The following is a 12,710-nucleotide window of genomic DNA, read 5'->3' on the forward strand; positions in this document are numbered from 1 at the left end:
ACACACACACACACATATATATATATATATATATATATATATATATATATATATATATATATATATATATATATATATATATATATACACACACACATACTTGTTAGTCAATGTACTACACAATCACAGAAAAAAAAACCCACTCACAGCTGATTGAAAGCAGCTTTTCAGTGCTTCAAATTCTTTGACACACATGTTTTTGGTCAGCTCCTGGTTGCCAGTGGTTGTGGAGGCCACACATTTACCATAAGCAGCTGCCTAATAATATAATAGCACCAAACAACAACAAGAGGATAAATGCACAATATAATGCATCATATATATGTAACAATACTGAGGAAGGAATATTGAATGAAGGTGTACCTCTCCTGAACACTGAGCCAACAGCTCTGGGAAGAGTCTCATTCTCTCTCTGCTGCGACTCCAAACATTTGAACTAGACATAGTTGAAAAACTAAAAAATATCCGTCAGGAATAATTTCATTAATCAGATAAATAATAATTAGTTGGGTCGAACCCGAAGTTCATTTAAAAACTCCTAAGCCGACTCATAGATGCGGTGTGTATATTCAATACGGACAGCGCCATGCTTGTGACCTCTGAGATATAAACCGCCCATTGACAAGCAACTGGCCAATCAAAGCGTTAATAAACACATGCACTGCTTTACGATTGGCTGTTTTTTCTGTTGTAGTTTCTTACTTTCAGTGAAGAGCCAGTAGTAACGCGGAGTTGATTTTTAAAGACATTCAGGATTGCGAGAAATACACTCCAGATTAACGTCCGCATTCGATCACGTGTTTTTCAAAGCCGCGTTCTATTGGCTGCTACATCTTTAGGTCGCGTTCGCGAATCGATTCGTTCGAACCGAACACCAAAGAGGTAGCTCGCGAAAGAATCAATTCAAACGATTCACAGAAAAGATCCGACTCCCAAAGCGGAGATTCGCTACTTCAAACCGGAGTGGGCGAGCTGAACAGAGGTCCGTGTGGTTTGTGAAGACGTTCTTGGGCAGGCAGGACCTGCACTGTCACCCGCCCTGTAAGCAATGGTACATAGACAGGCGAAAAAACACCGATTTCTTCATCATGGCTTCATTATTGGAACGGTTGGTTTTCCTGCAAAAAGTACGTATCCGTGGAACTGGGGAAATAACGTCGTTTCAGCTATCTTTGACGCCAAACCTGGTTTTCTACGCTGTTTATTGGATATCTGGCGTTAGCTGTGGTCAAATAGATAAACAGACAGCATATCTCTGCATATGATTGATATTTCTGTTTACAGAAAGTGAAAAAAGACAACCATAATTACCATGGTACTTCCTTGGTGTTGTGAAAATATACCATGGTATTATCGTGGTGTTTTGAGTCTCTATGGTACTAAGTACCATGATGTACCATATAAATACTATTACATTTAGTGACAAAATATATGTAAACGTACTGTGGTAGTACTATAATAGTGCCATGGTACTGACTGTGTATGTATTCATATGATAACTGTATATAATGATTCTGTGGAAGACAGAATTGCCTCTTTTTTTGTGTCTCAGGTGCCAATACTTATGAGAGCAACATCAGATGACGAATCGCCCTGTCCCGGCTATCTCTTTGAGGAAATCGGTAGTATCCTTTTCTGCCATTACATAATAGAATAGGGCTGCATAATGACTGCTCTGTCATCATCGGACCTTAACCGTCGTGATATTTAAGAAATTTCCCATGAGTCGGTGGGCTGTTGCCAGTGTCTTCTTGAGTACCTCTTGGAGAGACTACAGGTGGAGTCCTGCCACGTCAAACTTAAGGTGAGTTTGGGTGGGGTACCTCGGCTGGAAACCAAAAAGTTGTAGGTTCAAACCTTGAGAGGTGTAATAAGCTTCCTGCATTGAGCTTTGTGTTTCTTAAAATGTTGGTTTTAGCTGTGTTTATTGTGCCTTTTAACCCTGTCCAAGGTCTTAAAGATTCTCCTGCATTTATGTGGCCATGGACCACCTCACTTCCTCACAGAGCTACGACGGAATGCTACATTTATACAAGAAGTAATTGGTAAGCGTATCTAAACGGCTCGAGACGAACTGTAAAGCTCTAAAATCATTCTAAAAAGTTCACGCATTATGTTGTGTTATCAATAAAACCAGAGCATCAGTAACTGTTTCAGTCAATGTATAGTGATGTCAGCAACCCATTTCACTTGGGCGAAACGGGATATTCAGTCAGATAAAGATGTAGGGTGGGACTTGGTTTAAGCCACTGAGGATCGATTGGATTGAAATGTGGTCTTTGCTTGACACAAAAAACGGGATGGATCGGCAACGGCAGCTAAACTGGCAAGTCATTTTAATCAAGGCATGGCAAAGTTTGCTAAGATGTTTCTTGAGCGCCAAATCAGCATATTCGAATGAATTTGAGGGATTGTGTGACACTGATTATGTTCAAAATTTAGCTCTGTTTACACAGGAATGAAGTACATTTTTAAAACGTATTAAAATAAATGGGAAGATTTTAGAGCATTACTGTTTTTACTTCTTTTTTCTATTTTTTTCTTTATTTTCCTTTAAACAAAACAATAAAAACTCTCTTTTTCAGTGTACAGTGGTCCCCCAGACCCCATCCATGGAAATGCTCTCTTTCAGAAAGTCAGAAGCTCAGCTGAGGTAAAACTGTCTTTCTGTGCAGATAAATCAATTAAACTGATGAATAAATGTTTTCTTCTGCCAAGATTCTATTCATAAAAAAAAGCAACATGTAATTAATGCAGAAAACTGTCACGTTTCTGTGTATTTCTTGTTATTTATGAATAACTGAATTAAGCCAGTGTTTGTTTCTGTACAGGACTTGGCTACCCTGCTCTTTAATGATACCATGTCCCTAGATTCTGGAGTGTCTCCGCACAAAACAGTGACGCAATCCGTGGGTGAGTGAACCAGAATGTGTTTTCTATTATAAGTATTTAAGCGTTAAAGTATGTGTATGATGTATAGCAAGGTTTGTGTTTGCAGGAATGGGCTCAGAGCTGCTCAGGTCTGGCATGCAGGGGTTCGGATACAGCCCAGGAAGGAAAGAATCCAGTAAAGCATAGACATTTAATATGATCCATTCTACTCAACTAATATTTTCACCTAAAAGGCGTGCTGGTGTGTGTGTGTGTCCTGTTTTATTTCACGCAATGTTTGCCTCGCTCGCTCAGGTGGAGGGACTCTGTTGGACAAGATTCAGAAAGCTGCAGAAGTGGTTGCCAGCGCTGTCCTTCCTCCAACGGAGCACCCTGGCATTCGTCTCCATGACAACCACTACCACGCTGTGGTGGCGCCCTCTGCAACTGTGGAGATGGCAGTGCCAGCATGTGCCTACAACATCCAATCCCACGGCCACAGAGGTGAGCAGCGCGCTGATTTTAAAAGCTGGTGAAGAATGTTAAAGGATTGACCATTTCCCCTCCTCGCAGCATCTCACAGGTGCCCAGGGCGGGCTGCTGGAGGCTGGGAGGAAACGGACAGCGGGCACAGCTCCTCCCACAACTCATCCCAGGAGACTGCAGAGGCCAGCCAGACCTCACTGGGAGGAAGCATTAAGTCGGGCGGCTCGGGCAGCCACTCTGGGGCTAGTCGGGAGAGCGGTGACCTTTCAGAGCGGTAAGGGACAGACGGCTACAGGGCTTTTGTCCTTGATGGAGGTCAGCAGACATTGCTTTCTCAAGTGTTTGAGGTCATTGACGCCAGGAAATTTAATGCTGGCATCTTATTTCTAGTATTCAAACGGCAGCAGGCCATGATAATTTACAACAAAATTCAAGAAATATAATATAGAAGAAATAATATCATATTTAGCATTATATTATATTTTATAGAAGGATTATTTTTGAGAGGATTAAATTATTATTTAAAAACTCTCTTTATCATAATATGTTTAGGGTTGTTGTTTTTTTTCAGCGACCCTAAGATTATGATTAATGTAAAAGCAATTATTCATAACTACATTACAGTAAAACATTCATACATTAAAACAATAAAAAATAAATCCACTTACACGGCAGTGTACAAATATTATAGTGATGCTTACTTGTATTTGGGCATTTTTTTAAGAAGTCTATTATGCTCGCCAAGGTTTTTTATTTATTATATTTTTAAAATGTAATTTATTCCTTGAAGCTTAATTTTCAGCCATATAGTCTTCAGTTTCACATGATCCTTCAGATATCATTTTAATATGCTGATTTGCTGTTCAAGAAACATTTCTTATTATCTTATAGTAAATATGTTGAAAATAGTTATGCTTTTTAATATTTGAAACTTTTTTTTTGTATTTAAAGGAAAGTATTTATTTGAAATAGTAATGTAAATGTCTTAACTGTCAATTTTGATGAATTTATTGCAATGTTCATTTCTTTTAATGACCACAGTTATTCTGTAATAAGAATGAGATTATATAATTTATGATCATTTTTGTGAAATAATTTTCACAAAACAAAATATTTTATATTTTTCAATAATTGGAAAGCTGAATGAATAAGTTTTCCATTGATGTATAGTTAGGATCAAACAATATTTAGCCAAGATACAACGATCAACTACAAAAATCTGGAATCTGAGGGTGCAAAAAAATCTAAATACTGAGAAAATCGCCGAACAAAGTTCTTAGCAATGCATGGAACCAATCAAAAATTAAATTTTTATGTATTTATGATAGGTAATTTACTAAATATTTTCATGGAACATGATTTGGAACATAAAAAAAATTGACCCGTACAATGTATTGTTGGCTATTGCTTCAAATATACCCCAGCGACTTAAGACTGATTTTGTGGTCCAGAGTTACATTTGATTCTTTCGAGGTTGTGTGGGATTGACATTGTTATTTTGTGATATTTATGTTGATTTGAATCAGTGTGGAGGCTATTCAGTTGGGGGACTGTGGCCAGGAGACGGCCCTTATCAACCGACTGACCAGCGGTTCCAAAGTCTTCCTGTCCAGAGAGGAGAGCCAGCATTTTATCAAAGAGTAAATGATTCATTATGAGACATGTGTATGATTTTGACTGTAGGCAAATGCTGATCTACAGACTCTTGGGTTGTAATGTCAGTGCATGGAGGGTCAAAGCTAAAACTGTTACCATCTTTATTTTTTTCAGATGCTCCACTCTCAACTGCGAGGTGGTTGTTGAACTTCTATCTCGCAAACTCCAGGACCACGCACAAATCGTCCAGATGGTAAAGTCTCCTATTCTGTTACATTACTCTTTATATTATTCGATTTTTTTTTTTGTGAGCAATTTCTACTGATACCATACAGCCTAACCAATTTGTGTTTCCTTCCTGCAGAGGGCATTGTGTGCTCTGGCCTGCCTGATGTCTTCAGATTTCCTCTGTTTAGATCATATTTTCAATATTACAAACAAACGCCTTGCTCAACTTAGCGAAGAAACCTCAGGCCCTGTCGCCAACAAGGCAACCAAGGTAACAATTGCCATACACAATAGCCAATGTTTTTTGGAATAAAATAATTGGAATCTATCATATTACAGACTATTGGAGTATGTATACTAACGCTCATTTGAGTATTAGTAGAGTACTAGTAGACCGGTAGGGATAGGGTTGAAATAAGTTACTTATTATAATGGGATTGTTTAAACGGGAGCATCAAAATAAAGTGTAACCAAATATACTACTTTAGTCATCTATTTTTAAATGTAATTTAAAATAACGATTTTAGCAAAAAAAAAAACCCAACAACAATTCTTTAATATCTTTATAATCTTGTAGGACTAACAGATTATTTTTGTTTCATCAGCTCTTAAGGCAGTTTGAGGCCTTGCTTGGTTGTGTAACAAATTCCAAATGTGACCGTTCTGGACGTCCAACCTCTGCCAGCTCTTCGCTTTCAGATCAGCCTCCTGCATCTATAATCGTCCCCTTTGTTCCGGGACAGCTGAGAGAAAAGGCAGCGTCTGTTATCCCATCAGAGGAGACCTCGCGTACACAACACCTACAGGGTAACGGCACTGCACCTGTGTCTCATATGAAAAGAGAACAAGAAGAGGGGGAGTACAGGAGTACAGAAAAGATCTCAGAGCCACCCAGACTCTCACTCTTCAGTGGAATGGAGTTAGTCAACAGGAGCAAGCCTGTATGTTTGGTCGAGCCTGTTCCGGTCGAGTCAGACGCCCAGATAAGTGTAGAAGCCACTTCAGGCACAGACTGTGCAATTGAGAAAAGCTGTGAGAGAACTGCAGGCTCACACACATCTAGTGAGCAACTCTCTGCCTTCTCCTTCCTCAATCTCTGATGCCAACATTCATTTACGCTTCGTTATGTGCTGATTTTGGGGAAAATTGCTAAATCATAATCTAATAATGATATTATAATTGCTGCAAGTGACCACGTTTACATGCACATGAAAATTCTTGGTCTTTCCATGACCTGATTAAAGCAATATTATGACTTATGCATGTATTAATCATAATGTTGAGTCACGTAAACACCTTATTAGGAAGATCAACTGTTTGTTGTATGTAGTTATGAGTGAACAATGTTCAAGCAAATAGGAAAGATTTATTTTTTTTAAACAAACATTAAAATGTCATGACTTACACTAATGTATAAATGTTTGGGATGAGTTAGATTTTTATTTATTATTTATTTTTGTTAAAAAAAAAGAGAACAAATAAGCAGTTAATTCACAGAGGATGCATTAAACTGATCAAAAATAACAGTAAAGATTTGTATTTCTAATTAAAGCGGTTATTTTAAACCCTCTATTTATCAAAGAGTCTTTAAAAAAATGTATGAAAGTGCACAAAAATATTAAGCAGCACAACTGTTTTTATGGCAGTTATGGCTGCCGAATTCAGATTTATTCAGATTTGCCATCACAGGAATAAATTACATTTTAAAATATATTAAAATAGAAAATGGGTTATTTTACATTTCTATAATATTTTTTTCTTTAAATAAATGAAGCCTTGGTGAGCATAAGAGTGATTCAAAAACCCCAAAAATCTTACCAAACCCTTCGAAAGGTATTATGAATTTTTCGTGTCATTGTGCTATGAATATTTGTCATTACTATTCATCATTTCAAAAATCTCCAGTATTTCCATCAGGGAATGCAGAAAAAAACATGCATGTCTTAGTTTATATGCTGATTACAGGAATATTCCAGTTGCTGTGAGGAAGTTTTTTTTTTTTTTTTTTGTCGGAAATGATTTTGCATGTAAATGTGGTCACAATCTTAACCGGTAATTATGAAGGTAACATCCACCTGCAATGGCAAACATACTCTTACTGTCTTAATGCTGCTAGTGGTTCACAATAAGAGTTCAAGCTGGGAACAAGTCAAGTCTCGACGATCAGTAACGGTACGTCTCTTCAGCTCCTTCTGAATTCATTAAGATACATTTGAGAAAACTCAGGATGCTTTTCTGTTGTGGTGTTAAACACGAGTGTTACTGCAATGGTTGCTACTATTTGCACTACAGTCTTTCCTCTTACTAAAAGCACTTACGTCTTCCTGTGTGTATTATAAAATAAGAACAAACATTAACACATTGAGTTTGATCAAAAAACGTCCCACCGAACAAATGTATACCTTTTGTGCAAATATATAAAGAACCGTCTTGGGTGAAAGTGTATTTAAATGTATAAAACATTATAAAAAAGCAGGCCTGAGTAAGAAAAATGTCCATTCGGAGCCTGGAACAGAAGTAAACGAAATGAATACGTATATTAAAAAACTTTATTTTTATTTACACCAGCGGAACAATTCATAAAATAACAATGATTTCAAATATTGTATATATGCTAGCTATATATTATGTACAATCCTACATACAAAACAATGTTGACCGCAGGGACGGTTTTCATCATCAAAAGCTAATAGTCTTTCACGCGAAGCACAGTGCCTGGGTTGTACAGTATTGTGCACCGAGTATTTTAAAGTACACAAGATCACTCGCTTGAAATGATGTAACTGTCCTCATACAATCTGTTTGGACTAAGCTTTAAAATTTCGTTAAGGATGTACGTCTAAAATGGACCGAACTGTACTAAATTAAGGAGCACTACAATTCCTGTTTGGGTTAACATTGTGAAATGAATTAAACCATCATGTATATTTGACGAACACAGGCATAAGTGGTCTGTATGGTTATTTTATGGTACAATATTTAGGATTTTGCAGTGACGTGATACTGTAGAGTGCTTAGTTAGGTGCAAGCTAATTTTAGGTCATTCCTGGTCTGCCCATAGAAGAAGAGTCCTCGTATTACACAGAGCACAGTGACTGATCTAAACTAGTGTATTTCAAACTCTGATTATTGTAAAATGAAAGCAGGAAATTGTTGTGTAAAAATCGGACATGGCTTTCAATTTGCAGTGACTGGATTTGCACAATAATTCATTGGTTTACACCTTTAAGTTCATAGAGAAAGAGTGCATCATTACGTACATTAACAGACCTGAGTCCAGCATGCATTTTTCAGAAGAGTCTCTCTGCAGTGTGATGTGCTAACAATCCATTTTTAATCCAGGTAAAGAGAGACTACACTATATAAAAAAAAAATTTAAGGATCTGGCACCAAGTTCCTCATTTAAAATCTGAACCTTCATGGCACGCAGAGAGAAATCCTCTAGACCTGAGTTTTGGATATGTAAGCAATCATCAAGCCCCGAAAACTTCCTGAAAGAGTCTAAATTCCAGTCAGAACCAAACCGGAATCTTTTGTAAACACATCAACAGTATTATTAATGACTCCAAAGCAGGGCTTCATTGTAATCATACGGTTTCTACTCTTCAGCTCTCAAATACAGGAAATTATTTGATTTCTTTTCCTTTTTTCAGATCGACCAAAGAGTGTCAAAATTGGCCAAAATGCACACGTCTGACTAAGTGGCCCAGAACTGCAGTAGCACCATGTGTGACTGTCTAGTAAAGGGCGAAAGCTTACATAATCTTGCAAGAACTTGACAATTTTCAAGATATTTCTTTATATATATAGATATATAGCACCTATGTGAAGTTCATGGTCGATACATCAAGTAGAGCCCCACATAAACACTATGAACATGAAAAAGTGCTATAAGAAAGAAGACAAATGCATTTAGAGGGTTTGTATTTGTGCTAGGCCTTCAAGTGGCGCATAATGTCCCTCTAAAAGGTCCCCTGTACATTGTTCCTTAACGCCGACGGGTGCTGGAAGAGTCATTGTAGATCATGTCGGCCCTTGGTGACCACGAGTTTGCAGGCTACTGAAGTGGGCCTCCCTTAGGATACGGTTGATGTGATCGTATGAGAGGCTGTGGCTCAAGGAGACGGCCGGCTCTTCTGCTGAGATGTTGGGGGCAATAGGGCTGCAGGGAGCCTGGGATGCATGCAGTCCTCTTTGGTCAGTCTTCTGAATGTTGGAAGTGGCTCCTGCCATCCGCTCCGGACTGCTGATCCCACTGCTGTCACTGCTGGAAGACTGTTGGGTGACGAGGAATAGAGAGTAAGATTAGAGGAGTTGTAGTGGTTTCTGTGCTTTGCCACTTCTGGTTAAAGTTTTCTCTGTTTACTAATTACGTTTCTACCATTTTTTAATCAAATAAATGCAGCCTAGGTAAATATAATATAGTTTAAAAACTGCTACTGTCCAACTTGCAAATTTTGAAAGGTATAAACTTACAAGTAGTATGCCAAACAAAAATTATGCAGTTTTAGATTCATGTCACATGAGCTCATCATACCATGCCGTCTTTGACAATAAAGGCTTACTCCACCACAAAATAAGAATTTTGATATTAATCACGTACCGCTTTGTCGTTTCAAACCTGTAAAAGCTTCACAGGAACACATTCTGGATGAAAACCCGGGAGGCTTGTGACCGTCCCATTGACTGTCTAGTAATGAACACTGTCAAGGTCCAGAAAACTACGAAAGACTTCGTCAGAATAGTCCACCTGTCATCAGTGGTTCAGTCTGAATTTTATGAATTGGTGAGAATACTTTTTTTGTACAAAGAAAATTTTAATAATGCTTTTATTCAACAATTTGTCTCCTCTGAGTCTCTCCGTATCATTATAGTGACATTTTAGAGAGTATCCACTGAACGCAAACGGGGTACGCTCTTCTGCGTCAGCCGTGACACAAAAGTATTCTTGTTACTTCATAAAATACAGATTGAACCACTAATGGCAGATGGACTATTTTTGACGATGTCTTTCATACTTTTCTGGACCTTGACAGTGTTTATTACTTGGCAGTCAATGGGACAGTCACAAGCCTCCCAGTTTTCTGCTAAAATATTTTAAATTGAGTTTCAAAGAAGAACAAAGATTTTTCAGGTTCAGAACGACATTGGGGTAAGTGATTAATGAAAACATTTTCATTTTGGGGTGGAGTAACCCCTTGAGATAACCATATGATATATTGGACATAAAAATCTTACAATCCTGTAGTCAGAAAACATTTGATATAGTGTCTGAAATTTCAGTTCATTCATGAAATGTCGCCATTCTGGTTCGCAGGATACTGTACCGAGAGCAGTCTTAACTCTATACTTCAGTACTTTCTCTAGTTTGTACGTTTATAAAATCCATTCAAGAACCAACATCAACGGTCTCAGTTGACCGATCTTGAACGAAAAAAGGTTCCTGGTCAGCTTCTTACCTCAGAGTCCCAGACATCACGGCCAACCTCAGGGAGAAAGGAATAACCTCCAGACCTCTTTGCCTGGGGCAAAACCTGAAGCTCCTCGGCATCACAGCTGCGTCTGCGTTTCCTGTTGACAGAGATCATCGCCTTTGACTACTCAACATGCATCGAAAATTTCATAACAGTCTTCCCATTATTAAACAACCAGGTCTTTTTGAGCTGATTCAGAACATTCTAGGCGCAGATCTTTCATAGTAGTAAGCACCACCATTTCTTAAGCAATGGGGCACTGCCGGCTTGATTGCAACCATTAGTCATCAATATGTCCACTGCAGAATTATGACTCAGATTTAAGAATAAAAATGTCATCCACACAAGAGCTATCAAAGCTTGAAGCTGGATAACAGCACAGACTCATTTAACCGATATAGTTACTAGTCAAAGAGGATCAGCCTTCTAAAAGAACATCTAAAAATAACCAGCAGACATGAAGTACTACACTAAATCTGCATACACGGTCAACAGCAGCAACATGGATGTCTGCAGGACATGTGTGTTACATAAATGCATCATGAAACGTGCATGCAAACACAATTATAAGCAAATGGTGTTACCTGCTTTCTGTCAACATGTCGTATCTGTGCATTTGACAGCCAAATAAGGGCACACAGCACCTCTCAGTCTCAGAGACCACCGGCTTCCCTTTCAGCAAAACGAAGGGATCTGTCAAGATTTTCCCCCTAATGATGAGCGAAATGACAAATGTAATTCACAGTGAGAAGCTGCAGACACGTTTACGTTGCGCTGCAGGTGTGCAGAAGGCATATTATTAATATCTAATAATTCGGGCCTGCCAATACAACAGTGTATCGTCAGCTTATATGCATTAAGATCCATTCGTGAGATACACTGAGCTAGTATATTCTTACTAGAAAAATGCTGTGCATGGGATTGACAAAGAACGGAAGGGAAACACCTCATCTATGCAATTTAAATATAAACGTCTGATCTTAATTAGCATTACTGTCTGACATCAGTCAAAATGGCTCATTTGCATAAGGGTACTGAAGCAAATCGGTAACAGTGTTACAAAAATAGTGCGTCCGTAATGTCAAGCAGAGAGACAGATAGCACAATGCTATGTGTAGTTCACTTTACTTCCTCCTAGCGATGAACACTGTCCCTACTACAGAACGAGCGAAGGGATTTGAACGGAATAAATAGACTGTGAAGAGACGAAATGGTTGTGATGTACTCTACCTCTGTCTGTTCACAAATGGATCTTGAGTTCAGTCATTTTCTGAAGTTACAACATATCCATCTCGCCGGATCTCATTCTCTCTCTCTCTCGCTCGCTCTCCCTCTCTCTCTCTCAGTCTCCCATCTGTTGCTGTCATAATGACGTAACACGCGTGCCTTTGAGCGAGGGGTGACGTACGATTCGTAAATGTTTGTTTCCCATTTAATTATTATTTTTGAATAATACTCCGTTGAATAAAACATTTCCCTTGTTGTGGACTCGGCAAGTCATCTATTCGTTTAGAATTGTATCCCCATTTAATACTTTATTCTGTAATGACGTCAATTTGTAGTCCAACCCGCAAGGCTAAATTCGCCATCGGTGAGAATTTATACTCAAACATTTTTATTACACAATGATTTAAAATTAAAGCCCGTTGTTTAAAATTTTGAGCCCATTGTTATATTATTATATTATTAATATTCTTTTTTTTCAATAAAGACTTATGTTACGGTTTAAAATACAATAATAATTCTAAACTCAAATATAAACTTTTTTTTTTTTTATTATTGTCATATTTACTTGGAAACGCTAACTGAACTATATTTGAACTCTGCAGCTGTATTTAAAAATACTTAATTGAGAAAAATCGAACTTTTTGAAAGCATAGCAAGTAATGTTATTGTTAATAGATGTTTTTTTGTTTGTTTTTTAATTAATGTTGAAACCTGCAATACAAAGGAAATTTTTTAAATAATAATAATAATAAAAAAACACCATCAGCTCTACTAATTTATGCGATTTATTTTTCAAAATAAAATGTAAGAAAATTTTATTCATTGTTT

General features: G+C 37.7%; 3 protein-coding genes across 5 annotated transcripts in view; 1 reads left to right on the forward strand and 2 right to left on the reverse strand.

The window, feature by feature from the left end:
- ndufaf8 (NADH:ubiquinone oxidoreductase complex assembly factor 8) overlaps positions 1-741 on the reverse strand; it is a 1,408-nt gene extending 667 nt beyond the window's left edge. The window contains exons 1-2 of the mRNA XM_043253656.1: positions 364-741; positions 148-258 (exon numbers count right to left, since the gene is read on the reverse strand). Of these exons, the coding sequence (XP_043109591.1) occupies positions 148-258; positions 364-444 (192 nt within the window). The 5' untranslated portion in view covers positions 445-741. The remainder of the gene's footprint in view (positions 1-147; positions 259-363) is intronic.
- A 232-nt stretch (positions 742-973) lies between these two features.
- Positions 974-8,121, forward strand: tepsin (TEPSIN adaptor related protein complex 4 accessory protein). 3 transcript variants are annotated; one of them, XM_043254015.1, is made up of 13 exons: positions 974-1,127; positions 1,553-1,625; positions 1,713-1,804; positions 1,952-2,045; positions 2,586-2,653; positions 2,832-2,913; positions 2,999-3,067; positions 3,187-3,375; positions 3,445-3,631; positions 4,884-4,997; positions 5,128-5,206; positions 5,318-5,452; positions 5,787-8,121. In XM_043254015.1, the coding sequence occupies exons 1-13, from the start codon at positions 1,089-1,091 to the stop codon at positions 6,279-6,281; spliced, it is 1,716 nt and encodes a 571-aa protein (XP_043109950.1). In that variant the 5' UTR covers positions 974-1,088; the 3' UTR covers positions 6,282-8,121. The 3 variants fall into 3 exon arrangements, with proteins under 3 accessions (XP_043109950.1, XP_043109949.1, XP_043109951.1); XM_043254014.1 differs by having other exon boundaries at positions 986-1,127; positions 1,524-1,625; XM_043254016.1 differs by having other exon boundaries at positions 990-1,127; positions 1,528-1,625.
- On the reverse strand, positions 7,718-12,010 carry si:dkey-21c1.1 (protein FAM104A-like). The gene is made up of 4 exons (XM_043254017.1): positions 11,886-12,010; positions 11,240-11,365; positions 10,641-10,752; positions 7,718-9,456 (listed from the first exon to the last, which is right to left on the reverse strand). The coding sequence occupies exons 2-4, from the start codon at positions 11,269-11,271 to the stop codon at positions 9,205-9,207; spliced, it is 396 nt and encodes a 131-aa protein (XP_043109952.1). The 5' UTR covers positions 11,272-11,365; positions 11,886-12,010; the 3' UTR covers positions 7,718-9,204.
- Between the last annotated feature and the right edge of the window lie 700 nt (positions 12,011-12,710).

The sequence above is a fragment of the Puntigrus tetrazona genome, chromosome 12, assembly GCF_018831695.1.
Source record: "Puntigrus tetrazona isolate hp1 chromosome 12, ASM1883169v1, whole genome shotgun sequence".
In the NCBI taxonomy this organism is placed as follows: Eukaryota; Metazoa; Chordata; class Actinopteri; order Cypriniformes; family Cyprinidae; genus Puntigrus; species Puntigrus tetrazona.